Below are 27,918 nucleotides of genomic sequence, written 5' to 3'. Positions count from 1 at the left end.
AAGAAGAAGAAGGAGAATAGATGAGAGACACAATAGTTTGTGACAAAGTTTGTCTGGGTGTGGTGTTGACTTCTAGCCTCCTCTTCTATGATAAGTCAATCCTCCTCGGTCGACAAAACTCCCGGGAGAGGACTGATTACCACTGAGTCCTTTTGGAGGATCAATCTTTAGGAAGATAAGGGGAGTTCAGAGAAAGCCTCTTCCTGCCTTTGCTGTTTTTCAAGAGTTCCAAATAGCAATTTTATGCTATTCCTGAATAAGCCCCTCCCTTTTTTGCTGGTAAAATAACTGACAGATTTATTTTTAAGGTTAACAATCTTTATTCTCTTTCCTAGAGTTTGGCTTGTTTCAATGAACAAGAATCGCTTTTTAGTTTGAAAGAGTAAGTAAGTTATATTGGGACAAAGAGAAGGGCCCAGATGTCCACTTTTGGAGAGAACTTTTCTGGTCTTTGCAGCTAATTGCCATCCCTTCCCTTGGACCTACACTACGTCCTGTCCAAGGCATTCATCATGCTTCAGTGGAATGTATTTTTTGCATGCCTGTCTCCCATGCAAGTCATCTTGGCTCCCTGTATCCAGCATATAACAGATATCAGGTAATTACTGGATGGATAGATGGATGGATGGATGGATAACCAGCATGTGACAGGTGTCAGGTAATTATTACATGCACAGACAGAAGGTTAGATAGATTGATAGATGAATAGGCAACTTACTTCTCTCTCTTATGGGCTGCCCAACATGTTATCTATGCCTCATTCAGAAATCATTGTTCATTCTTTTTTGGAATTGTTTTCTTATGCTTTTGTCATTTTTCCCCATAAACTACAAGCTACTCAGGGCAGGGTCTGTGTCTTCTCCGTGGTAGCTACTCTTGCCTTACATGCATGGTTTTATTGAGTCCTCACAACAATTTTGTGAATCAGAAACTCTTTTATATATATGCTAGCTTCATTGAGATGCAATTCACAAACCATACAATTTACCCATCTAAAGCACGTAACTCAGTTTTTTATAGTATATTCACAGAGTTGTACAGCCATCATCACAATCAATTTTAGAACATTTTGATCTTCCCAAAATGAAGGATGTCCAAAATGAAACCCTCTACCCATTATCAGTCGCTCCCCATTTTCCCTCAGCTTCTCCCCACCACCAGTCCTAGGAACCACCAGTCTACTTTCCATTTTTATGGAATTGCATCTTCTGCACATTTTGTGTAAATGGAATCCTACAACGTGCTATCTTTTGTGACTGGCTTCTTTCACTTAACATGGTGTTTTCAAGGTTGATTCATTTTGCAGCATATACCAGTACCTTTTTAAAAAATTGCTGAATAATAATTGCACTTCATGAATATCACAGTACCCAGACCAGGGAACGGCAGGGTGGGTGGAGAACAATAGAATGGAGCTTCTCAAATTTTATTGGGAATCTTGATAAAATGCAGATCCTAGTGCAGTGGGTGAGGGGTGGGACCTGAGATGCTGCATTTCTAAGAGGCTCCCAAGTGATATTGAGCGACACAGAGGGTTTCCATCTAAAGATCAGGGAACTGGGGTCTCTTTCTCATATAAGGTATCCATGTGGCCTTAACTCCGCTGGCTGCCAAGATCACATCCCCACGGTGACTGAGTTCTTTCCAGACATCAAATTTCAAGTGAGAATTCAGCACAATGAGGATGGCTACTTTTGAGGGATGATTTGGTCCATCTCTGAGTGGAGCCTGCTGAAGCCTCCTCTTTTCTCTGGGTCTATTTCTGTGCCAGAGCCAGATCACGGGTCTGGAAGCCAAGCTGGTGGGCTGCAGAGCTACCCCGGGTGACACATACAACCCCATCCCTTGTGGGTGTTCCTCTCCCTGCTTATGGCCACCAGACTTTCATGACAGACTCCTGTTCCCAGGTGCTCAGACACTGAGTTACTGAACATGCTTTTGTCAAACCTCACAAATGAATTTGTGGGTATGAACTACTTTGTCAACTTCTAGGGCCATCTGCAAGAGGCAGGTTTGTTGAGAGTCTATAGTATTTGGTCGATTTGTTAGCTGAGGTCCTCCAAGAAGCAGACACCAATGTGAGATTTGGCATATGAGACATTTATTGAGAAAATTCCTGTGAAGGATGAGGGGGATGGGAGCAAAAGTCGTCAGGGAGAGCCTACAGACCATGACTTAGGTCTGACACCTGCTAGCTGAATGGAAAGGGAGAGCTTCAGATGGCGATTTTGTTTTGTTTGAGAGAGAGAGAGAGAGAGATCATGCAAGCGGGTGGGGTGGGGGGAGGGGAAGAAGGAGAGAAAGAATCTTTTTTTAAAAAATTTTATTTATTTATGAGAGAGACAGAGAACACAAGCGGGGGGGCAGAGGGGGAGGGAGAAGCAGACTTCCCACTGAGCAGGAAGCCAGATGTGGGGCTCGATCTCTGGACCCTTGGGATCATGACCTGAGCCAAAGACAGCCATTTAACCGACTGAGCCACCCAGGTGCCCCAAGGGAAGGAATCTTAAGCAGGCACCACACTCTCACAACCTGAGCCAAAATTAAGAGTCAAACACCTAACCAACTGAGCCACCCAGGAGCCGCCAGACTGTAGCACAGTTTTGAGGAAATCTCGACCAGGCAGATAGGGAGCCCGTGAGCCGAGGATAGCCATTAGAGAAGTCCACTGCCGGACAGGAAAAGGCTGGCACTCAGATATCCCTCCACCTCGCTCATCGTTGGCTGTGGCCCCTGCTTGAACATGACAGTGGAGCCAACATAACAACAGCTGCCAATAAGTACACCCCCCACCGCAGGTGTTCTGAAGGAGTTAGGAGCAGCACACTTCCATCCTACCAGCTACCAGTGGTCACGCTGCAGACATCACACAACGTCTGGAGCCTCAGTTTCCTCATCTGTCAAGCTGTGGATAGCACCAACTTTCCATGACCATTGTGAGGATTGAATGAAATGGTATAGGTAAGTCTCAAAAAATGTAGTTGTTGTTATTATTAGTATTATTTTTGAAAGCATGAGATTTAGAGCAAGAAAAACTCAAGTCTCAGCCCACTCTTGCCAACTTTATGATCTCGGGCAGTTACTCTCCCAGGCTTGGAATAGCGCCTGGCGTAGAGGAAGGACTGTGTAACGTTAGCCGTTAATGTCATTATTTCCAAATAATAGCATCAGGTCCATTACTCCTGGGGAAGGCCACAATCTAGAATGGCATTCAAGGATCTCTGCAAACTCGCGACTCTACTTTGCAGTTTCCTTCCCCGTAACATGCATGCACGCAGATGTCCACACACACATGCGTGTGCGCACACACACACACACACACACACCTAAAGCCTAGCTTCATTGGACCACTCACAGCAACCTTGAAAATGTCATGCTGTCATAACACAGTATTGTATAAACCACTGTCGGCCAAGTGCTTATTTTATGCCTGGCACTGTGTGGAAGTTTACATATATTATATCATTTCTATTCTACCAGCGAGGAGACTGAGACCCAGGAATGTGAACTTATCCAAGCTAATAAATGGCCTCTCCATCTCTGGACCTCTGTTTGTAGAATGTTCTCCCTGCCTCTGTTCCATTTCTTCCCTCTAAAACCCTATTTTCCTTTAAAGGCCCACCTCCATTGCCACCTCCTTCAGGGAACCTTCCTTGATCATCAGTTTCAGTGTAGATAATCACTCCCTGAGTGCTGGGGCTCCTGTCCCCTGTCCGTGGCACCTAACTCCATAGGCGTTGGGTTGGAATAATTGATCTGTAAGTCAGTTTTTTCCCACAGGATTGTGACCAGTACCAGGGAAAATATAATGTCTTCCCCATCTTTGTAGTTGGGATCCAACCCGGGGGCTCTGAACACAAAGATAGCAACTGTGAATCTCCTCATTTATACCCTTGACCTCCACAGAGGATGGGTCTTTTTTAATACCCTGATCTTTGGCCGTGCCACACACGTTTAGTCCTGGTTTGAGGTTTGAAGATGATGTCTTACACATAGTGTTCAGTTAATGGTGGTTTAGTTGTGGCATTTTCTGACTAACTGTAAAGACCAGCAAGGGGTCATGTGGATTCCCAGCTCTCAATGTGGGGAGGACAGGAAAAGAAATGTGTTTTTTCGCCAGTGGTCAGATACTAGGCCCCCCTCTTCATTAAAGGGTTTACTGATCCCATCACACAGATGGGGAAGCCCAGAGATGTGACAACCGCTGTTCAAAGTTCGCAGTTTGTCTTGGTGTCTGAACCAAACCTCTAAGATCTCAAAAGACCCTGTCTTTGCACAAGGTCAGGTCTTCCTTCCTGAGGGGCAGGACCATTGTTCCTTATAGGGAAGAGAGCTTTTGTAGGTAGAATCGGCCTCCTGCTGGGAGGATAGGGCTGGGTTTCCCCTGTTCTTACCTTCAAAAAGTCTCTAGATTCAAAGCACTTTTCACAAGCTTTACCCCCCCAACACACAGACACTCACAATACACTTATTTGCTCCTTAGGTCTCTCCCCAAGAAGGACAGATGGACAGAATATTTAGTTCATAGTTCTGTCCCCAGCATTACCCAGAGCAGAGCTAGCCTGGCTCTTAGGAATGCCACACAGAGTTTGTTGAATGACAAACAGATGGATCAGGAAGGCAAAGCGTTTATATTTCTGCTGTAGTACAAAATCAGCTGCCGAGACCTACGCCTGTGTCCATCTCATTACTTTGAAGTTTTGTCTTCTTCTTCCCAACCCGGACTCATTCTTGCTCTTGACAGGTCAGACCATCTATCAAGCACAGACCTGCTAAGAGTAGTATCCACCCCAGTGGGTAAAAAAAATTGCACCCCTTCCCACTTTTTTTTTAATTTTTATTTTTTATAAACATATAATATATTTTTATCCCCAGGGGTACAGGTCTGTGAATCGCCAGATTTACACACTTCACAGCACTCACCTTAGCACATACCCTCCCCAATGTCCATAACCCCACCCCCCTTTCACAACCCCCCTCCCCCAGCAACCCTCAGTTTGTTTTGTGAGATTACGAGTCACTTATTGTTTGTCTCCCTCCCAATCCCATCTTGTTTCATTTATTCTTCTCCTATCCCCTTAACCCCCATGTTGCATCTCCACTTCCTCATATCAGGGAGATCATATGATAGTTGTCTTTCTCCGATTGACTTATTTTGCTAAGCATGATACCCTCTAGTTCCATCCATGTCATCGCAAATGGCAAGATTTCATTTCTTTTGATGGCTGCATAGTATTCCATTGTGTATATATACCACATCTTCTTTATCCATTCATCTGTTGATGGACATCTAGGTTCTTTCCATAGTTTGGCTATAGTGGACATTGCTGCTATAAACATTCGGGTGCACGTGCCCCTTTGGATCACTATGTTTGTATCTTTAGGGTAAATACCCAGTAGTGCAATTGCTGGGTCATAGGGTAGCTCTATTTTCAACATTTTGAGGAAACTGCATGCTGTTTTCCAGAGTGGTTGCACCAGCTTGCATTCCCACCAACAGCGTAGGAGGGTTCCCCTTTCTCCACATCCTTGCCAGCATCTGTTATTTCCTAACTTGTTAATTTTAGCCATTCTGACTGGTGTGAGGTGATATCTCATTGTGGTTTTGATTTGCATTTCCCTGATGCCGAGTGATATGGAGCATTTTTTCATGTGTCTGTTGGCCATCTGGATGTCTTCTTTGCAGAAATGTCTGTTCATGTCTTCTGCCCATTTCTTGATTGGATTATTTGTTCTTTGGGTGTTGAATTTGCTAAGTTCTTTATAGATTTTGGACACTAGCCCTTTATCTGATATGTCGTTTGCAAATATCTTCTCCCATTCTGTCAGTTGTCTTTGGTTTTGTTAACTGTTTCCTTTGCTGTGCAAAAGCTTTTGATCTTGATGAAATCCCAGTAGTTCATTTTTGCCCTTGCTTCTGTTGCCTTTGGCGATGTTCCTAGGAAGATGTTGCTGCGACTGAGGTCGAAGAGATTGCTGCCTGTGTTCTCCTCAAGGATTTTGATGGATTCCTTTCTCACATTGAGGTCCTTCATCCATTTTGAGTCTATTTTTGTGTATGGTGTAAGGAAGTAGTCCAATTTCATTTTTCTGCATGTGGCTTTCCAATTTTCCCAACACCATTTATTGAAGAGGCTGTCTTTTTTCCATTGGACATTCTTTCCTGCTTTGTCGAAGTTTAGTTGACCATAGAGTTGAGGGTCTATTTCTGGGCTCTCTATTCTGTTCCATTGATCTATGTGTCTGTTTTTGTGCCAGTACCATGCTGTCTTGATGATGACAGCTTTTTAATAGAGCTTGAAGTCTGGAATTGTGATGCCACCAACTTGGCTTTCTTTTTCAATATTCCTTTGGCTATTCGAGGTCTTTTCTGGTTCCATATAAATTTTAGGATTATTTGTTCCATTTCTTTGAAAAAAATGGATGGTATTTTGATAGGAATTGCATTAAATGTGTAGATTGCTTTAGGTAGCATAGCCATTTTCACAATATTTATTCTTCCAATCCCCACTTTGTTTTTGAATTGAAGTATGGTTGACACACAACGTTACATGATATTCAGGCGTACAACACAGCGATTGGACGAGTCCGTACATTGTGCTGTACTCACCCAAGCATAGCTCCCATCTGTCCCCATACAACGCTAGTACAATACCACAGACTGTATCCCCTATGCTGTACGCTTCACCTCTGTGACTCACTCATTCCATAGCTGGAAGCCCTTACCTTCCACTCCCTTCCACCCATTTTGCCCCCTACCCTCTGGCAAGCACCTGTATTTGTGGGTCTGTTTCTGCTTTTTTTTTTTTTAAAGATTTTATTTATTTATTTGATAGAGAGAGATCACAAGTAGGCGGAGAGGCAGGCAGAGAGAGAGGAGGAAGCAGGCTCCCTGCTGAGCAGAGAGCCCGATGCGGGACTCGATTCCAGGACCCTGAGATCATGACCTGAGCCGAAGGCAGCGGCTTAACCCACTGAGCCACCCAGGCGCCCCTGTTTCTGCTTTTTGTTTGTTTTATTTTTTAGATTCCACATATAAGTGAAATCATGTGATATTTGTCTTTCTCTATCTGACTTACTTAGCGTAGTACCCTCTTGGTCTATGCATGTTGTCCCAAAGAGCTCGTTCTTTTTTGTGGCTGAGTAATATTCCACTGTGTACATCTATGCCCCATCTTCTTTATCCATTCATCTATCAAGGGACACCTGGGTTGCTTCCGTATCTTGGCCATGGTAAACAATGCTATGATTACCATAGGGGTGCATATGTCTTTTTGAATCAGTGCTTTCATTTTCTTTGGGTAAATACCCAGTAGTGGAATTACTGGATCATTTGGTTTTCTTATTTTTTTAAAGAATGTATTCATTTATTTGAGAGAGGGAGAGAGCACATGAGTGTAGGGGGCAGGGGTAGAGGAAGAAGCATACACCTTGCTGAGCAGGGAGCCCTACGTGACATGAGGCTCCACCCCAGGACCCCCAAGATCATGACCTGAGCTAAAGGCAGACACTTAACCAACTGAGGCACCCAGGTGCCCAGTTTTCCTATTTTTAATTTTTTGAGGAACCTCCCTGCTGTTTTCTATGGTGGCTACACCAATTTACATTCCCACCAATGGTGCATGGAAATTCCTTTTTCTCCACACCCTCAACAACACTTGTTATTTCTTGTCTTTTTGATTGTAGCCATTCTGACAGGTGTGAGGTGATATCTCACTTAGTTTTAATTTCTATTTCCCTGATGATGAGTGAGGTTGAACATCGTTTCATGCGTCTGTTGGCCCTCTGTATGTCTTCTTTTTAAAAAATGTCTATGTAGGTCTCCTGTCCATTTTTAATCAGATCATTTGGGTTTTCTTTTTTCTTTTTGATGTTGAATTGTCTAAGTCTTTACATATTTTGGATAGTAACCCCTTATCGGCTTTGTCATTGGCAAATATCTTCTCCCATTCAGTAGGTTGACTGGTCTGGTCATTTGTCCAGCATCTTCCCAGGCTGCTCTTAATTCTGATCAAATCCTATTTGAATTTTGCAGATCTGGGGTCCCGGTGGCTTTTTTGGTGACTTTGCAAAACTCTCCCTTCTAAGATGAACTAAGGATGCCTCTGTATTTAGTTGTGGGGGAATCTTAATTTTTCTTAATTTCCAGAACCTTGGGAACCATCTGTGATGCTTATCCTTTCACTCCCCATGTCCAGTTAATCACAAATCATACTAATTTTTTAAAAAAGTCAAGCCACTTCCTCCACCTCCATAGTCACTACCCCAGTGGCCATCACTTCCAGGTCTCCCCATCCCCACCCTCTAATCCTTTTCCTTTCTGTGGCCAGAGAGGTGTTTTTAAAAATGTAATTTGAAAAAAAAATGTAATTTGAGCCAAGGCGCTTCTCTGTTAAAACCCTCCAGTTCCATTCTTTGATCTCAGGAAAAAGTCCAAAGTGTTTCAAGTCTCCAAGAGCAGGCAGCCTTTTCGACCTCCCACTGGGCCACAGTCCTGCAGGCTCAGCTCCTGGCCCACTCCTCCTTGGGGCCTTAACACATGCTGTTCTCCCTGTCTTCTTGTGGGTAACTCCCCTCTCTTCTCAGTACAAGGGTAGCTTGAGAATAAGAGCAATTAATATTTACACAAACGACTCGTGTGTTATTAGTTTGCTCTCACAATAACTCTACTATGTATCTTCATGAGTCTATTTTCAGATTGGAAATCTGAGAGTCAGATGTAAACTTCTTGCTCAAAGTCATATAGGTAGCAACCCCCCCCACTAGACAGTCTGCTGCGTGAGGACAGGGATGGTGTGGGCTTTGCTCATGGGTGCCCATTATTCATTGGTTTTATTTAACAAATATTGATTGAACATTTAGAGTGTGCCATGTTAGGCACTGTTCTAGGTCCTTGCTTTCATGAAGCTTGTATACAATGAGGAAAAGACGGATACCTAGTAGGTAAACGTATTGGAGCAACGTAATTTTAGGTAGTTAATAAGAGCCTTGAAAACAAGAGAACAGGATGGTGTGTTAATGATGAACAGTATTGGCAGGCTACTTTAGACTGCAGGGTAGTCTGGGAAGGCTTCTGTGAGGAGGATATCTATCTACAGAAAGAGTATTCCATAAAGGTGTTTCTTGAATTAATGCACCAACTATAATTAGACTATAAACTGCATGAGGCAGAGAGGAACTTCCTCTGCCTTGTCTACCATGGTATCCTCTAATACTCATCTGGCACTGACATAGATAGAGCCCCAACTAACCATTTCTCTGAATGAATGAATCTGTAAATACATCAATTTCTTCATTCCTTTACTCAGATCAGTGGTTTTCAATGCGAGTGTTTGTGTCCTTCTGGTAATTTCTGAATTCCTTTGTCATGATGATAAGGAGGGTGGTTCCTGGCATTTATGGAAGAAGGGATGCTGTAGATCTTGCAACACATGGAGATAGTCCCACGTAATGTAGACTTGTCCTTCATACCACATGACTTTCAAATGACGTCTTAGAACCTCATGTAGGTGAAAAAATTTTTTAACTGATGTAGCCTACACTGACTCCTTTTTATGTAGAAACAAAGTATTTTTAACTTATTTTTTATTTTTAAAATTTTTACTGAAGCGTAGTTGACATATAATATATTAGTTTCAGGTATACAAGATACCAGTTCAACAGTTAGGAAATGGTCACCATAGTAAGCGTAGTTACTCTCTGTCGCTGCACAAAGTTATGACAATATTCTTTTTTTAAAAAATATTTTATTTATTTGTCAGAGAGCGAGAGAGCGCGCGAGCGCACAAGCAGGGGGAGCTGCAAGCAGAGGGGGAAGTCTGATGTGGGGATCGATCCCAGTACTCTGGGATCATGACCTGAGCAGGAGGCAGATGCTTAAGCAACTGAGCCACCCAGGTGCCCCGTTATTACAATACTCTTGACTGTATTTCCTATGTTGTACTTTTCATGCCTGTAATTTATTTCACAACTGGAGTATTGTACTTCTTAATCCCCTTCACCTCTGTCATCTATCCTCTTCTCCTCTCTTAACAGAAATATTTTTGCTCCCTTAAATGTCAACTGAATACCATGTAGTGGGGGGTGGTTGTATTTTGTTCTTTGGAGGCTTTACCGACATTTAACCCCATCACCCATGGATACTCCCGCCGATGTGGGAGTCGGGGTCTGGATAACTACCTCTGCGTCCTATCACTCTGAAAACTTCAGAACGTCTTCCGTATTCGGGCCCAAACATTTACATGCTGAACCACTTATTATATCGTAACTACTTCATGTCATCTTTATTTTACAATGAGCAACACGTGGATTATAAACGTTGAGCCTGTGGGTGGGTTACAGGTGTTCTGTTCCCGGAGGGCCTGGCGGTGTGGGGTCTACCCGGCTGGAAGGCGGCCCCCTGGGTCCCGAGGAGACCCCAGCGGAGCGGTCCTCCGCGCACCAGGGGTCGCTGTGGCGCCGCGCGGCCGCGCAGGGTCGCTCTCGCGTGGCCGCCCCGCCTCGGGCCCCCGGGCCGAGTGGGCGGGCACGACTGCGCCCAGGTCGCGAGGCGCCCTTCGACCAGCAGCGCCCGGGGCGGGCGGGTATAAATGGAGCGGTGGCTCCCCCAGCCGCCTCTCTCCGCCCCGGGTCGCCGCAGCCTTCGCCGCCTTCGGGCCTTAGCAGCCTGAAGGAAAAACAAGAAAAGATTAAAAAAAACCCGAAAATGCTTTAAAACCTAAAAAAAAAGAGAGAGAGAGAAAGAGAAAGAGAAAAGCGCATCCTCCTCGGAAAGCCCGCGGGGAAGTCACTTCTGCACGCTTCCGGCCTGCCCGCGCCCGCCGCCGCACCTTGGCGTCCGTCGGTCCCGTGGTGAGCCGCCCGCCCGCGTCCACGCGCCTCCGCTCCGGCCGCCCCCGCGCCGCGTGGCAGCCCCGCGCCCGCCGCCCTCGCCCCCGGCGCGTCGGCCCCGGGCGCACCACGTGTCCGCGCTGCCCTTCGCCGGCCCGGCGTGGGAGGAGGCTGCGCGCCCGGCCCCCGGGGCTTGCCGAGTCGGCGCGGACCAAGATTTGGTTTCCCTCTTCCCCAGGCTGCTGTAATCTTAAACCGCCGGGAGCCCGAGGCCTATATTTATAGAGAAACGCGTGTCCCGGAGGCCGCCGTGGGCACTCTTCGGTTGCCTCTTGGAGAATTTTTACAATTTGGAGGGGAGTCCCCGTTTTAGTACGTTATTCCCCCCCCCCCTTTCGAAATTTGGAGCTTCAGACCAGGACAGCTGCAAAATTACAAACTCCCAGGGAGGGCCATATTGTTTTTGAGAGCCTTTTGTCTGCGGTTTTGCAGTCTCGAACGAGCTGTCCCCGAACTCCTCCTTCCGGTCCCCCGTCTCTCCGAGCCTGCTCCGGCGTCTGTTTAGCTTCGCTCTGCCACCTGTGAGCCGCGGCGCGGGCCACGGCTCCGAGAAGAGCCCCTTTTGTCCTGTGTGGTCCCTATAAGAAGTTCTCCTGGCGGGGCTCGGGGTGGTGGGGGCTGGGGAGATGAACGCTGCGGCCAGCAGCTACCCCATGGCCTCCCTCTACGTGGGTGACCTGCACTCGGACGTCACCGAAGCCATGCTGTATGAAAAGTTCAGTCCTGCGGGGCCTGTGCTGTCCATCCGGGTCTGCCGCGACATGATCACCCGTCGCTCCCTGGGTTATGCCTACGTCAACTTCCAGCAGCCGGCTGACGGTGAGTAGACGCTTATATCCCCAGATTCGTGGCATTCTAGGGGGGGACCCTGGGAGTCTGCCCGATGCAGGGGTTGAGAATGAAGCTCCTGGCGTCAGGTGACCAGAGTTTCAGTCTTGCTTCCACTGCTTGCTAACTGGGTGACCTTGGGCATAATCAGTGGTGGCGGTGGGGCTGGAACCTGAGGAGACTGCACAATGGGATTTGGAGAAAGTCCCTGTCACTCCATGTATGTGGTCCTGCTTTAAGTGGGACCCTTGTCTGGTCACTGAGCCTGGAATTCTTGCTCCTCACGGGCCTGCCAAAAACGCAGAACATTTGAAACACAATTCTTGTAGAAATTTTAGATTCTAAAGCTGTTGCTCCCATCCCTATCTTCATCCTGGACTGAGTCTCTTTGCTTTTGTACGGATAAGGGGTCTTTCAGGGCAAGTGGGAGGCAGTGGGAACAATTCTGTTCATTTTACTGGAGCAGGGGCTCACGATGGCGCCCTGTGCACGACATGTGCCAGGCCAGCTCTTGGGTCCGTGGCTTTGGTCCTGGGGTGGAGGACTCCTCTACTCCCTGGACGAAGCCCTGGGCGGTGGAGAAGGGGTATCCAGGTAGTCTGGGGAAACACTGCGGGGGAAATGGACTGGTCTGGTGGAGATGATGGCCTCGCCTGTGAACAGAGCTTCATCCTTGTCAAAACCCTTCATCCCATCTGAAGAAAATGGGGACTCCTGAGAGGGAAAAGGAACTGCAGAAGGTTGGAGGCTCCGCTGGGAGTGCCAGCGCCGGGCCCCGCCAGCCCAGGCCCAGACCCAGACCCGGGCCCTTGCTTGGAACAGTGGAGAGGTATGCTGCAGGCGTGGCCGGAGCGAGGCCAGAGGAAACCTAATCAGGGGCCGCACGTGACTTCAGATTAAAAGGGAACAACTGTAGAGACCATTACTGGGAGAAACAAGCCATTCTATGGCAAAGGATCTCTGCGTCCCTATTTTTGTCCACACTTTGTTCGCTGTCCGTGAAGCACAGAGAATGTCACTTGCCCAGGCTGCAGCTGAGACCAGAGAATCAGACTTGTTGAGAGATGAGAGGCGCTGCTACCCTTAACTCCCTGTGTGTGCTGAGCTGTGTCTGGCCAGAGGGCATAAAGGTGGCCAAGTGTGGCCTTTGGGGGCAAGTAGTGGGTACATTGGCTGTTGCCTGCCTCTTTGACACTTTCTGATCAAAAGTCCTGTCACTTGGTGATAGTAGCAGAAGCCACTGGTCAGTGAGTCTGCCAGCACATGCCTCTGCAGGTCCTCTCCCTGCTATAAATAAGTGCAGCCAGATTTGTTAGGCTAAGCCGACTTGTCTTCTGCAGCGCTGTCTGGAAAGACACCGGGAGCTTTGTTGAAATGGCTCCTTCGCTGCTAATCATTGAGACCCTGGGGTCCCAGATAATCCTCACAAATGACCGCTTCTGTGCCTGGACTTTTCCCGAGTTGGACCTGCCCCAGTCTCTGCTTTCCGTGACCTTCCCTTCCACACTCAACTAGCCCACCTGAGAAGGTGGGAAACGTGGTTGGAGAGGAGTGAAAAGGAGATACTCCCTCCGCTGACTGGACAGTTGAGCTTGTGGGGGGGGGCAGAGTTAGGGAATTTTGTGTTCTGTCTTAAGTGAGGTGGTGCCTTGAGACAGGAGAATCCCCCTCCGACACCCCCTCAACCCCAGAGATTCTGGGGCGTTTGATTGCATTAAGTCAGGAAAAGTGCTACCAGCTCTGGGATTCTGTTACTTCCAGTAAGAGAAGGGTTCCTCCTGACAGGTGATGGTCCGTTTTCGTTTCTGGTCCTTTAAAAGTGGTCTCTGGTACACACATGGATTTGTTGGGAAGCTAGGGAAGTGTCCCAAGGCGCTGGATGGAGAACTTGGTTGAGCCCCAGGGCATTTGAAGTTCTAGAATTCCAAAGAGCTCAGACTAAGACTTGAAAAGGTCTGGAAACCATGAAGTGCGGAGCCTGCTGCGTTGCCTGCTTAGAAAGATGCGGCTTCATCCTTATTGTCTGGATAATAAAAAGACTGTTTCCATGTGTGACCATTAGTATCTATCATTTTGAGGTTTTCGAATCAATTTGTTTTCAGAAATTGAAAATACAAGAAACTGGGCTGAATTAAGGGATAGCACATTCTCCCCAGTCACTCCTAGATTTTGTTCTGTCATTTGTCTCGTAGATGGATCGTAGACAAAATGACAGCTAGTTGGTAATTTGATGTAATACCTTACTGAAAAATAATCAGTCTGGTATTAGTTTCTTAGTCAGTAGTTAGCTGTGTGGCTTAGCCATCCCGGACATAAGTTTGCTCGTTTTATGAAGTAGATAGTATCACCTGTCTCTCCTGGGTCACCATGGGTGGTAGGCAGCTCAGTCTTTATAACTGATACCACTTAGTCAAATGTGCAGTATTATGATTTGATCTTGCGGCCAGAAAGCCAGTTAGATGATCTTGCCTGACCCCCTTAACCCAGCAAGTGTACAACCCAGAGGGCTGGAGACTTCTGCCAGGAAGCGGAGCTACTGGCCAGAAGGCTGCCCTCAGGAGCAATAGGCTAGAGGGATTGGATGCCCTTTTATTTTAATAGAGTTGCCTTTTTTCCGAGTGATTACCTGAAAAGTCCTAGAGTCATTTGTTCCTAGGATGGTGGCAGTCGTCTACATGAGGTGACATTTTATTTCCTTGATTGAAATGTGTTTCTCTCTTCCAGCCGAGCGGGCCTTGGATACCATGAACTTTGATGTGATTAAGGGAAAGCCAATCCGTATCATGTGGTCTCAGAGGGATCCCTCTTTGAGAAAATCTGGTGTGGGAAATGTCTTCATCAAGAATCTGGACAAATCTATAGATAACAAGGCACTTTATGATACTTTTTCTGCTTTTGGAAACATTCTGTCTTGCAAGGTAAGCACTGATTAAATGACTTCAGAGTAATTACTGACTCACGAGAACAAGAGAAATACCAAAGGGGGAACAGCCTTGGAATTGGGCGACAGGATCTGGTCATTTTTGAAATGCTAGAAATGGCTCTGCAGCCTACGAGTTCCCTGTAGGTAATCTTGTGCCACAACCCAGTGCGACCAGCGGGTGGTTTGTGTCTTCGTTTATTCTTTCTGATGTCTAAAATATCCTTCTTGTTTCCTACCTTTGGAGGGCATCAAAGGGTTTCTCTTTTCGTGGGGTGGGGGGGTAGAGCAGGGGCTCGGGTCTCCAGGCAGCTGTACTCAGTCATTGCAGAGCGTAAAATCATCCTTTTCCTTCTCTGCACCTGTTTGTGTGGAGAATTTTGTACAACTGGTGTGGTGGTGGTTTATGTGTCTGACTCTGCACTAGACTGAAATTCTGTTGTGGGCATGGAAACTGGTCACTTTCTCTGCAGCACGGGGCTCTTGCACCCAGTCTCAAGGTCTTTCAGTGAAATAAAACACTCGGAATAGAAGCAGCCTACTAGTGGCTGCCGTTTGTACACGGAACATCACTAAGGTGCCTGGTGGGATGCTTCATGTTCGGAAAACCTGACTGTGTGCTGTAGTCTTTGGTCTTTGGACCGCAGATGCGCCAGCGGCCTCTCAGATCCGGGGAACTCTGAGCACAAGAGCATGTGGTTCTCAGATCTTTGGGGGTGCCGGTGGTGCCACAGTGGTCTGCCTTGTCTCTGGCAGGTGGTGTGTGATGAGAACGGCTCTAAGGGTTATGCCTTTGTCCACTTCGAGACGCAAGAGGCTGCTGACAAGGCCATCGAGAAGATGAACGGCATGCTCCTCAATGACCGCAAAGTGTGAGTGTCCCAGTCCGGAGCGACAGCCATCGCATGAGCCAGCCGTGGCCCCACCTCGGTATTAACTGGCACACACAAGGCGGCTACTGGTTCTCTCGGCCCAAGTGTGGCCTGCTCCTACCTCTCCACTCCAGGGCTGGTGAGTCTCCCTGCCCGAGCTGTGGCAGCCCTTTTGACTCGCCAAGGTGGGCTTCCTGCCCAAGCCATGGCCTGCCTGCCGCCTCTCCCTTAAAAGCATCATCTGTCCGTGGGTTTTGTGAGCACTGGCAACTGGGGCTTGCTGGAAGGCAGCTCTGAGCCCTTTCTGAGCAGGGGTCTTGGCCAGCGGCAGAGTGGAGAGGGCCCTGGACTGACCAGGAGCTGTGTACTAGCCATGTGACCTTGGCCTTCTGTGACTCTGGTCTGTCCATGGGGTCATTTGCTAGGGGTTGATGCCAAATTGTCCCCAGATCTCCACTTGGGTAACTTATGACTCAGTGGCCTTCTCATACAAGGCTGGCTCCACAGTAATACTTAGTTCGGTTATAATGAAAAATCTCATCTGATGGTAGAAGACACTGTTCATTATAGACCTTGCCACTTTGGTGTGGTTATGCAGAGTAGGGAGGTGGGGAGGTCTTAGCTAAGCCATGCAGGGAGAGAAGGGACAATAAGTCTTGGCTATAGCAAACAAAAATCATCTCTCTTCTTTGTGGGGCGCCTTTTTATGTTGAGCAGACCAGGGGATGAATTTTCTTGATAACGTGTATGTGGCCAGTGGTATCATTAGAAAGAGATCAAAAGATTTTCAGTGTATGGCTACATTCCCCCACTTATGTCAACAACAGGGGAATGAGTCTAGTGCAAAAGCAAAGGCTACCTCACAGTTCACTTTAGCAATCGACCCTAGCACTAACCCCTGTTAACAGTTTGGTTTGTATCCTTCCAGACCTTTTCTATGCATTTACATAGATGCACAGAAATGAACGTTTTAAAAACATGGTCATCAGGTTTCTTCACGAAGGCAGTGTGATGTGGTAGGAGTAGCCCTGGTCTGAGCCAGGAGTCCTGGGGCTGGTCCTTGCAGGACAGTCCCGCCTCTCTCTTTCTGCTGGGAAGTTGGGGCATCTCTGAGCTTGCTGTCTTGGTGGTTGGTTGGGGACTCGTGTGTTTTATTTAACCTCTCCTGTCAGCCTTTAACCTGTGTTCCTTTGGGCCCCTGGAAATGACGATTGGTTCCTCCAGGTGTTCACTGTTTTCCATGGTCTCTTTTTAGGTTTGTGGGCAGATTCAAGTCTCGAAAAGAGCGGGAAGCTGAGCTTGGAGCCAAAGCCAAGGAGTTCACCAATGTTTATATCAAAAACTTCGGGGAAGAGGTGGATGATGAGAGTCTGAAAGAGCTGTTTAGCCAGTTCGGTAAGTTGGGCTTCTTCGCCCTGCATGCCCCCTTCCACAGTCCGCCAGCTGTAGAGCTCCTGTACCTTAGGTGCTTAAGAGATGATGGTGCCCCGGCCCAGAATTTAACTACCTTGCTTGACAGGGTCACAGAGTAGATAGGAGTAGACTCTTGGCTTTATCCTCCCTCGTCCCAGCCCCAGGGCCATCTCAGTAGCTTGGCCAGAAGTAGAAGGCTAGGCCTGGGGACTCTTTCTAGAGCTCATCTGGCTTCAGTGAGAGTTGGCTTCATTTGGGCTCCTAGAGAAGCCGCCTCTCCTTGAGCTGTAATAGAGATGGTGTTACTAATAGTTCTGTCCTTTGGTAATAGGTAAGACCCTAAGTGTCAAGGTGATGAGAGATCCCAGTGGGAAATCCAAAGGCTTTGGCTTTGTGAGTTACGAAAAACACGAGGATGCCAATAAGGTGAGAGTCCCATGAGGGTCGGGGAAACGTTTGCAGAAGTAGCCCCCGATTATGGGCAGGACCTGGTTGGCACGTAGTGGAGCGGGGCTGCCATTGCCCGAGTGTCATAGTGACGTAGTTACTGGCCTGAGGGGACTTCATATGGTAACCCTTCATTTACCTGTTCTCAGAGCACTTGGCACCTACCTGTCACCTCAGTGTTCCCCCCTGTAGGTTGAAGGAATAGATGGGTGTTTGCTCCCCTTCCTACTGAGGGGACTCGGGCCGGAGGAGTGGTGGTGTTGCTGACCGTAGCGGCTGCTTGTGGGGAAAGCGTGATGCTGGGCACTCAGCGTGCGCCACTCTCTTCCCACGAGAACGCGAGAGACTCCTCGACACCCAGATTAGCAGCCTCGGCTCGTGTCTGCCGTGCTTGTATTTATAAAACTACCATTTTTTTCTGTATCATCTGGACCAATAACCCATTTAAGTAGTAACCCCATTTTGCTCATGAGGAAGTTTGGATTTGCTTAGCTGCCTTCAGATGGAATGAGATTAGTTCTTAACTCCTATAGGAAAGATTTCCTTCTCCCAGTATTTGATGGGACTTTCAGGCCTCCAGAGCAAGCCCCCTGCCTCTGCATTTTGATTTAAGACCCGTTTCCTCTTCAGGCCGTGGAAGAGATGAATGGAAAAGAAATCAGTGGGAAAGTGATTTTTGTAGGCCGTGCACAGAAGAAAGTGGAACGGCAGGCTGAGTTAAAGCGGAAATTTGAGCAGCTAAAACAAGAGAGAATTAGTCGGTATCAGGTGAGAGGTGGTCTTAGCACAGCCTCCTATCCAGGGTTTTCCTGGGGAACTGGCAAGAGCATCCTTAGGTTAAGCAGGCTTTCTCTTTGGGGACTGGGAATCTGCCTCTTCCTTTCCTTTCTCCCAAGATCCTCAGGTGTATAAGGAAATACCTACCAGAACAGTAGTGATTTTGGAACAGGGCAGAAGATTGATTTATTTATTTAGGGACTCATTCCGGAAGCCTCAGTCTGTTCTTATTGGTATGGGTTCTTTGTACTTGAATGCTCACCCTTTGAGTGGGGGCAGGAGCCCTGCTGGTGCCAGTGGCCGGCCAGAGCAGCTGTGCTGAAAGCCAGGCCCACACTGGGGGTCCCGTCAAGAGTCCTTGGCAGGAATCTCAACCCTGAGCCTGCATCAGGATCCCCCTGTAGGGCTTGTGAGAACATGGCTTTTAGAACCCCAGAATTTTTGATTCAGTGGATTGGGGTTTGGGCCCAAGAATTTGAATTTCTAAGAAGTACCCAAGAAGGGGGTCTAGGGGGCGCCTGGGTGGCTCAGTGGTTAAGCCGCTGCCTTCGGCTCAGGTCATGATCTCAGGGTCCTGGGATCGAGCCCCGCATCGGGCTCTCTGCTTGGCAGGGAGCCTGCTTCCTCCTCTCTCTCTGCCTGCCTCTCTGCCTGCTTGTGATCTCTCTCTGTCAAATAAATAAATAAAATCATTAAAAAAAAAAAAAAAAGGGGGTCTAGGACCAAATTTTGAGAACTAGTGTCTTAGGGGATCTGTGGGGTACAGATGTGCATTAACAGTGATCCTTTTGCTTCAGGGGGTGAATCTCTACATTAAGAACTTGGATGATACCATTGATGATGAGAAGTTAAGGAAAGAGTTTTCTCCTTTTGGATCAATCACAAGTGCTAAGGTATTTTATTCTGAGATTTGGGATTGAAAGTAGAAATTGCAATATTTTAGAGGTTTATTGGCATTTGTTTCATTGATGGAGTGGACTCTAACTTGTGTTCATTTCTGAGGATAGATATGCTAATCTAGCCAGTCCCTCCTGGCGTTCAGTTACGCGTCTGAGTATACGCTCTGGAGAAGGCATTTCGTTACGTGTACATGGCACAGCCTCCCAGACATTGAGGTGTGGAGGTCACCTGAGCAGTCCCCCATCTTGACCCCCAAGCACCTGAATCTTTCCCATTCTTTGCTGCTCTGTGCTGGCGTGGGGACAGATGGTGCGACAGTATGAGCAGAGGCAATCCAGACAGGTTGTTGTCCATTTGTCTTGGGGCCTGTCTCTACGACTCTGCCACACTTCATCCTTGAACAAATGTATTTTGAGGACTTGGGAACTGGGGTTGGGACTTCTGGCCTGGCTGTACAAAGCTAAATTAAAGGTGGAGGACGGGAGTGGAAAGTGGCTCTTTCACGGTTTGCAGTGTGCATCGTTTCCTTGGTTTTCTTTGATTATCCCGTCAGCTGATGCAGCAGGGCGAGTGCGTGTGAATTCCCTCCTAAAGATGAGGACGCGGAGTCTGAGGACAGTAGAACGTGGGTTATGTGAGGGTGGTGCGTGCACGGCCTTGGTCCACGGGGGGCGTCATGGGCAGTGATGGCGTGTGAGAGTTTGGAGTCCTAGCCTGATGCAGACACTGATGCTCCGTGGAGGTGCAGCACACGTCAGAGTCCTCTTGGGGTTGAGAACAGAGGCCGAGTGGGCTGGGGAAGATGTGGTGACCCTGCCTTGGCCCTTAGCTTTAAGTCCCGCACAACCTGGAAGCGTCCTCAGAGGAACGTCAGTTGTCCGCAGGGAGTTGATCAGGGCCCACCCCGTCAGGGTTCCTTGCCCCTTCCCTCTTCTCACCTCCTTGACTGGCCTTCATCAGTGTGAGGTACGGTGGACTCTCCTTGCTTATCAGCACAGAGCTTGAGTTGGCATTTGTGGGAGGAGAATGAAAGAACTGTCTTGGCAAGTTTCACAGGCACCATTTTCAAGATCAGGGTATCATGTTTTCAGACACTGTCCTGGCCCATCTTTTTGATGGGGTCCATTGAGTTGGCACACAGCCTTATTTTCATGTCCTCCACCTCCAGACGGCTGTGCGGGAGCAAGCTAAGATACAAAATGGTGCTGAGCACACAGTAACCTGTTGCTATCAGTATTTCTGAGGAGGCAGGCCAGGGGTAAGCTGTAAGTGACCTTCTCAGGTGAGGAGAAGAACCATCTGTGAATGACTGGCCGTATGTGGGGAAAGACGGCCTGAACCGGTAGACCTTGGCTTGGTGGCATTTGGCCGTAGGGGGTCTGGTGGGCATTGAGCTTCAGAGCGTTTCACATAGCTTAAGGACACCTAGCCTAGGTGGCTCAGTCAGTTAAAAGTCTGATTCTTGATTTCAGCTCAGGTCGGGATCGCAGGGTCCTGAGATTAAGCCCCACATCTGGGCTCTGCTGAGTGTGGAGCCTGCTTTAAACCTTCTATCCCTCCGGGATGCCTGGGTGGCTCAGTCATTTAAGCATTTGCCTTCAGCTTGTGATGATCCCAGGGTGCTGGGATCAAGCCCCAATTAGGCTCCCTGCTCAGGAGGGAGCCTGCTGCTCTTCTGCTTGTGCACACTCTCTCCCTCCCTCCATCCTCTCCCTCTGCCCCCCCCCACCCTGCTCCCATGTACGCATGCATGTTCGTGTGTGCGCGCGCTCGCTCTCTCTCTCTCAAAAATACATATAAATAAATAAACAAGATCTTCAGGGTGGGGGGTGCCTGGGTGGCTCAGTTGGTTGAGCACGTCTTTGGCTCAGGTCATGATCCTGGGGTCCTGGCATCAGGCCCCTTGTCAGGCTCATTGGGGAACCTGCTTCTCCCTCTGCTGCTCCCCCTATTTGTGCTGTATCTCAAATAAATAAAAATCTTTTTTTAAAAAAAATCGCACAGCTTAGAAATTGCTGAACTGGGACTAGAATCCAGTTGTCTTTTCTAGCTGGTCATCTTTCTGCTGTTAACTCCCATTAAAATAATGGTGGCAGTCATTGGTTTTGTAACTCCTGTGTGTATGTGGTATTTCAAAAGCATATCCTTACCTTGCTAAGAGATGATCAAAGTTTTGTTCACCAAGGTCTTGGGCAGATGAGTTCTGCAAGTAAATAACACTGTCCAGATTTCTAGTGGGTAGCCAAAGGTAGCTACTGCGCTTCTACGTGTCAAGAAACATCTTTGGGTTCCTGCTTTAACCATTAGCCATATCCTAGTGTTTAGAAAATTAGTATCACCTGGGAATCTAACAAAGAAAACGCCTAGGTCCTGTCGTTAGGGGCCGTGACTTAATTGGTCCAGGGTACATCCCGTAACAGGGCTAGAACTCTTCTCCCAGACTTGGGAACTCTTGGAGTGGAAACCAGGTTTTATGGCTCTTAATAGCTGTCCCCTAACATAGAACACCTTTTCCTTAAGTAGCTGGTCCCTTTGTAGGTAATGTTGGAGGATGGGAGAAGCAAAGGGTTTGGCTTTGTCTGCTTCTCATCTCCTGAAGAGGCGACCAAAGCCGTCACTGAGATGAATGGACGCATCGTGGGCTCCAAGCCACTCTATGTCGCTCTGGCCCAGAGGAAGGAAGAGAGAAAGGCTCACCTGACCAACCAGTACATGCAGCGGGTGGCTGGAATGCGAGCGCTCCCAGCCAACGCCATCTTAAATCAGTTCCAGCCTGCAGCTGGAGGTTACTTTGTGCCAGCGGTTCCACAGGTGGGTCTGCTGGTGTTCGTGGATCTTTGGAACCTGCCCCCGATGGCTGTTCCGCAGCCTGTGGTGGTTGGGGAGAGGGGTTTTGGATATTGGAGTTCAGGTGGTCAGCGTGAAATGAAAACGAATTCATTCTCTCTCTCACGCAGTAGTTAGAATGAAAGAATCCCCATTAACTGGCCTTTGAATACTCTGAGAATTTCTTAAATAATTAGCCTTGGGCCTGGAAGTGAGAGGAGATGAGACTTTTCTCTCATGTGGATTCAAGTCCTTCAAGTAAAAGGGCCTGGGTGCTCTTTCTTGCAGGCTCAGGGAAGACCTCCGTATTACACACCTAACCAGTTAGCACAGATGAGGCCTAATCCCCGCTGGCAGCAAGGTGGGAGACCTCAAGGTAGGTGGTGGGGAACGGTGATTTGATCACCCAGGATATGCCTCCCTGCCTTGCCCCGCTCTGAGGCGCAGCCTGGGTTCTGGTCTACATGCTTCATCAGCGATGCACAATTTTTCTCTTCACCAGGCTTCCAAGGAATGCCAAGTGCTATCCGCCAGTCTGGGCCTCGTCCCGCTCTTCGCCATCTGGCTCCAACTGGTAATGCTCCGGCCTCTCGCGGCCTCCCTACTACCGCTCAGAGAGTCGGTGAGCAAACTGGCCTTGAGAAGTGTGGCCTGGGGAGGAGGGAGTCAGGTGACTAGGCTCTGCCCAGGGTGGGTCAGTTTGTTGGGCCCACGTTCCAGTTCTGGTTCTGTAATCTTAGCTGTGCGCTCTGGTTGGTACGTAAGGAGCAGAGAAACAATGGGAGTTCTAGGAGTGTTGGTGACTTCAAGAATGCTGCTCATTGGTGACTCATGTGAGAGAGGTTAATTATAGAAGCTTGTTAGCCGGATGACTCCAGAGGCAGCCTATTCTTTTGGGTGGGGTTGGGAGATCGAAGGAGACTGTTCTTTACAGACTGTCCCATATTCCAAGAAGTGGAGAGAGTTGTGTGTTCTTTGTTGGCTGCTCCGTGAAAGTAGCAGTCGTGGTCCCGTGTGCGATGTGTTGTGTGAACAGGCTTTGGAATGGCTCCTTCCGTGGGACGTGGCCAGTTGGACACCTGCTGCCGACACTGATGTGCATTTGCTGGTCTGTTGTAGGGTCTGAGTGCCCGGACCGCTTGGCTATGGACTTTGGTGGGGCTGGCGCCGCCCAGCAAGGGCTGACTGACAGCTGCCAGTCTGGAGGTGGTATTGGATGCACACAGAAGGGGGAAAGATGGGATTTGACGGGTCTTTGCCCAGACTGACGGGCTTTAATCTTGCTTGTTCTTTTCCTCAGGTGTTCCTACAGCTGTGCAGACCTTAGCACCTCGTGCTCCCGTCGCTGCTGCTGCCCCGCGGGCTGTCGCACCTTACAAATACGCCTCCAGCGTCCGCAGCCCTCACCCTGCCATCCAGCCTCTGCAGGTGAGGCCTGCCAAACCGCATGTTTGCGCTTGACTGACAAGGTGCCTGGCTTTGATTCCTCCTGCAGGTACTCAGTGTCCGCTCCGTGTCAGGGTGCCGTGTTTCCTGTGGGGACACTGCCTGTCAGGGCCTCTCAGTCCTGGGAGAGAAGGGGCTGGGAACTATTCCTCCCCACAGTAGTCGACTCAGAAATGCCCCAGCAGAAAGAGCTGGTGTTTCCTCCCTCGCTTTACAACGTGTGTGTGCTTGCTTAGCTCTCTGAGCGGCTCGGGTTCGCTGGCTGAGTTGATCTTCGCTGTTTTGCAAAACTGGGTTGTGAAGGCAGGAAAGAGCTTCATCTGACAGAAGAGAAGTCAGCTTTAGAGATCTTAAGTTGGGGTGGGGGACTGGACCCAGAGCCCAGAAGTAACCGGTGTAGAGGAGCCACAGTCTGCCTTGTGGCCCCTAAGTAACTTGCTCATGCTTCCTGCTGTCTAAATGCAGATGCCCCAGAGCCTTGCTTCAGTAAAATAGTCTTTACCTTCAGAGCCTTACTTTCAGGCCCGCGATTGGCATTGACAATGCATGTTGACAGTCCTGGGGCATTTGATAAAATAAAATCATTTGTTATGATAAAGTGATGGGGGATGTAGTTATAAATGGAATCATTTGACGGTCTGAGCCTTGTAGGTTTATTTTCTTACTCCCTTCCTGTCCCTTTTAATAGCACGTGGTTTTTATTTTAGTTGGTTTCGTGTTCAGGCTTATAACTCTGTTGCTCCTGTAACTGCCTCATCCCCAAGGCCTGCTGTTAGTTCCTTGGCAGCAAGGACCGCCACCTCCATCTCTGTCACATAGTAGGCTTTCAGACTGAGTGGTCAGGCTCAGGACCATCAGGCTTGTTGCTAACCTGCTGCCTCTCCTGGTTCCCAGGCACCGCAGCCTGCGGTCCATGTGCAGGGCCAGGAGCCCCTGACCGCCTCCATGCTGGCCGCAGCGCCCCCCCAAGAGCAAAAGCAGATGCTGGGTGAGTGATCCATGTGTTTGCGGAAGAGGGGGCCAGAGCCTGGCACTGACCCAAACGCCGGTGTCCGTTCACTAGGAGTCAGCCTGGGCTTTAATTAGATCTCTTTCCCCAGGAGAACGTTTGTTCCCACTCATCCAAACCATGCATTCAAACCTGGCTGGGAAAATCACGGGCATGCTGCTGGAGATTGACAACTCTGAGCTGCTGCACATGCTGGAGTCCCCGGAGTCGCTTCGCTCCAAGGTGAGCTGGTCCCCACACCCTGCGGCGGTGTACGGGTCTGCCGTCTCCTGACCCTCTCCTCGCGCCTTGCCTGTGACTTGCGAGCTGCTGTGGGGGGTGGAATTAGGAAGAGCAGGCTGCACTGGGAGACGCTGCTCCCAGGCCTGTGCGCCAGGGAGGGGCTGAGGGCCTCTCTGCAGATGTCACTAACTGCCTAGAGATTCCTCACAGGTGGATGAAGCCGTGGCGGTTCTACAGGCTCATCATGCCAAGAAAGAAGCTGCCCAGAAGGTGGGCGCTGTTGCTGCTGCTACCTCTTAGACAAGGAGAAACCGTATGTTTGGCTGTTTTTGTTTTCTGCAATGGCTTTACTTACAAATATCTTCCTAAAAGATTCAGGGCAGCATAGAGAGCTCCTGTAACCCAGTAACCTGAGCAGGCTGTCACCTGGATTCTCTCTGTCATCTGGAAGAGTTAATTTGGAGAAGAGAGAACAGGTTGTAAACTGTAAGGAGCAAATAACAGTTTTCTTTATGAGGAGCCCCTGGTTAGGTCTTAAGAATGACCTTTTTGGTTGAGAATAATGACAGATACACAAGGTGTTGTCATAATCAGATCCCGCAGCCTCATTTCTGTGAACATACCTCCCTGGTTTGCCTTGAGGTTGGGGAGGGCAGCTGTGTGTGCAGCTGCTGTGTGGCTCTAGGAGCATAAGGTGCTCGGGCCCTGGTGTCGGTGTGTGGGAGACCAGACACTCCTGCCTCCAGTTACAGGGTGTGTTCTTGTCTACTCTGTCTGACCCTGGCAGCTGTGGCCCCGTCCGCAGGGGCGGGGGTAAGTGAGGCTTACTGGGAACTCTGACAAGGAGTAGCAGGTTCCTCCTGATGGAGGAAGGAGGCAACCAGATAAACCAGAGTCAGAGACAAGGGAAAGGACACATGGTAAGGGCCTGGACTCTTCATTTGGTATCTAAGCGAGAGAGCAGTAGCTTTGAGTACAGGGTGGCCTGGAAGGGTGTGGGGCTTTACAGTACCTAGCTAGCCTCCAAGCAGGGGGTTCTCAGCTAGGAGTGCCCCCTCAGAGGACATTTGCCAATGGAGACCTATTTTGGTTGTCACAACTGGAGAGGTGTCACTGGCATCCCATGGGCAGAGGCTAGGGGTACTGCTCAGTGCCCACAGTGCACAGGACAGCCCCAGCAAAACTGCCCCACCCCAGTGTCAAGAAGCACTGCTCTCGGCAGTACCTTTTTATAAGTCAGAGATTTCAGGGCAACTCTGGTTTTTCTGATCGTGCATTTAATTTGTGTTGGTGCTTTGCTTTTCAGGATTCAAAAGCCAAATAACCCCTCCTGGAATTCAGCTCAAGGTTTGAAGATTTCTAGCGTGTCCTATGGACCTCAACACCAAGAACCACAAATTGGGAAATTTAATAGGTCATTTTGTATCAAAAGGTCAATTACGAAGCACCTAGAATTTTTCAATTAAAAGAATATATTCTCTGGGTTCTGCTGTGGCCCAGACAGTGTTAACATTTTTTTTTCTATTGTGGGTTTTGATTTTTTCCCCTAAGAAATTGGTTTTATTTGATGTACCCAAGTCTTAAGTTTCTCAATAAAGAAAAAAATCTCCATAAAACTGTCATGTTTTACTCTGACCAGTTTTAGTCTTTTAAATTTGGAAATAATTTTAGGATGTATTTAGAATCTAATGAATTTCTGTATAGGGTATCCTTTCCTAATGGCTATGAGCAGCAGGGTACACAGAACTGTCCCATTGCATAATGGACCCCCACTTAAATAGAAGTCTGATCATAGCAGACTTTGGGTCTGACAGGAGAACTGGGTTCAGGGTGGGTTTGGCTTATGTGCAAAGAATGTATGGTGAGATAGGCAGAACCCAGGCCCTCCCTCCTTGGTTGTGTTAGCTGGCATTTGTGGGTCCCCCTCTTCTGTAGTCAGTTGATTATGCAACTAAGGTTTCCTCTGGCCACGGGACTAGGTCTGAGTGGCAACAGGAAACAAATGCTAGAGTCCAGAGCACTTGGTGGTGCCTTTAGTCCTCACCTGGCCAAGGCCAACCAGTCTACTAGCCCTCCCTGTCCTCTAGGAACACTTCTTACCTTCCTTGAAATGTGGCAGGCTGTCCTAACTTGGGACCTTATCCAGGGAGTCATTTTCCTTGTAATATTCTTCCCTCTCAGCAGGCTCCCCATTTTCTTTAAGGTCTGGTCTCAAGTAACTAAATGCCTGATTTACTTAATACTTATAGCAAAGGAAACAACCGGGACAACCTACTGAATGGGAGAAGATATTTGTAGACATCCAATAAAGGGTTTGGATCCAAAATACATAACTACAACTCCGGGCACCTGGCTAGCTCAGTTGGTAGAGCACGCAAATCTGAAGTCTCAGAGTTGGGAGTTCGAGCCCATGTTGGGCATAGAGCCTACTCAAAAAAAGGGGGGCTGGGGGAGAAACACCAAATAATACAATTAAAACATGACAGCAGACGTGGACAGATGTTCCCCAAGGACAGACGGCCAATAGACCTGGAAGGTGCTCGCCATTTGTCAGGGAAGTGCAAATCAAAACAACAATGAAGTACACCTCACACCTGTCAGAATGGCTGAAATCACAAGAAACGTGTTGAGGACCTGGAGAAATAGGAACCCTTGTGCACTGGGAGTGGTAATGCCATCTGGTGCAGCCACTCTGGAAAACAGTATGGAGGTTCCTCAAAAAAAAAAAAAAAAAAAAAATTTACCCACCCACTAATAACACCATTGGGTATTTACCTAAAGAATATGAAAATACTGGGGCACCTGGGTGGCTCATTCAGTTAAGGATCTACCTTTGGCTCAAGTCATGCTGCCAGAATCCCAGGATCGAGCCAGCTCTGTTGGGCTCCCTGCTTGGCTGGGGGTCTGTTCTCTCTCCCTCTGCTCCTCCCCCTGATAACCCCCTCTTTCTTACTCTGAAATGGGCAAATAAAATCTTAAAAAATACAGAAATGCTAATTCAAAGGGATACATGCATCCCTATGTTTATTGCGGCATTACTTAACAATAGCCAAACTATGGAAGCAGCCCAAGTGCCCACTGATAGACGAATGCATAAAAAGAAGTGTGTTTGTGTGTGTGTGTGTGTACACATATATGTACATTGGAAAATTATTCTGCCATAAAAGAATGAAATTCGCCATTTGAAACAACATGGATGAACAGAGCTAGACTGTGTAATGCTAAGCGAAATAAGCCAGGGAAAGACAAATACCATAACGATTTCACTCAGGTGGAACTTAAGAAACCAAAAGAACAAAGAAAAAGACAAACCAAAAAACACTCCTAACTCTTAAAACAGCCCCCTCCCCAAACCCCTAGACTCTTAA

The 27,918-nt window shown here is 48.3% G+C and overlaps 1 protein-coding gene and 1 non-coding gene across 7 annotated transcripts; both read left to right on the top strand.

The window, feature by feature from the left end:
• Window positions 1-10,597: 10,597 nt before the first annotated feature.
• On the top strand, window positions 10,598-26,166 carry PABPC4 (poly(A) binding protein cytoplasmic 4). Of its 6 annotated transcripts, none has more exons than XM_044237891.1 (17): window positions 10,598-10,851; window positions 11,069-11,709; window positions 14,443-14,636; window positions 15,395-15,510; window positions 16,766-16,905; window positions 17,255-17,349; window positions 18,001-18,138; window positions 18,945-19,040; window positions 21,586-21,858; window positions 22,162-22,234; window positions 22,376-22,495; window positions 22,993-23,079; window positions 23,174-23,301; window positions 24,214-24,307; window positions 24,420-24,550; window positions 24,761-24,863; window positions 25,857-26,166. In XM_044237891.1, exons 2-16 carry the CDS (start codon window positions 11,517-11,519, stop codon window positions 24,848-24,850), a joined length of 1,968 nt encoding a protein of 655 aa, XP_044093826.1. In that variant the 5' UTR covers window positions 10,598-10,851; window positions 11,069-11,516; the 3' UTR covers window positions 24,851-24,863; window positions 25,857-26,166. The 6 variants fall into 6 exon arrangements, with proteins under 6 accessions (XP_044093826.1, XP_044093827.1, XP_044093825.1 ...); XM_044237892.1 differs by having other exon boundaries at window positions 22,162-22,249; window positions 22,376-22,447; XM_044237890.1 differs by having other exon boundaries at window positions 22,162-22,249; window positions 24,761-24,820.
• LOC122901638 lies at window positions 19,304-19,438 on the top strand. Its single transcript, XR_006383628.1, has one exon. It is a non-coding gene; the product is annotated as a small nucleolar RNA SNORA55 (small nucleolar RNA).
• Window positions 26,167-27,918: the final 1,752 nt, after the last annotated feature.

The sequence above is a fragment of the Neovison vison genome, chromosome 2 (genome assembly GCF_020171115.1).
Source record: "Neovison vison isolate M4711 chromosome 2, ASM_NN_V1, whole genome shotgun sequence".
Lineage (NCBI taxonomy): Eukaryota > Metazoa > Chordata > Mammalia > Carnivora > Mustelidae > Neogale > Neogale vison.
This window is presented reverse-complemented; position numbering and strand designations above follow the sequence as displayed.

What these genes read in the sequence shown, in the direction of transcription:
- PABPC4 (XM_044237889.1), top strand. Translation starts at nt 11,517, where the DNA reads ATGAACGCTGCGGCCAGCAGCTACCCCATGGCCTCCCTCTACGTGGGT. An exon ending in TACTACCGCTCAGAGAGTCG is followed by an intron (nt 22,496 to 22,992) that starts GTGAGCAAACTG and finishes GGTCTGTTGTAG; the next exon opens with GGTCTGAGTGCCCGGACCGC. An exon ending in CTGCCATCCAGCCTCTGCAG is followed by an intron (nt 23,302 to 24,213) that starts GTGAGGCCTGCC and finishes CCTGGTTCCCAG; the next exon opens with GCACCGCAGCCTGCGGTCCA.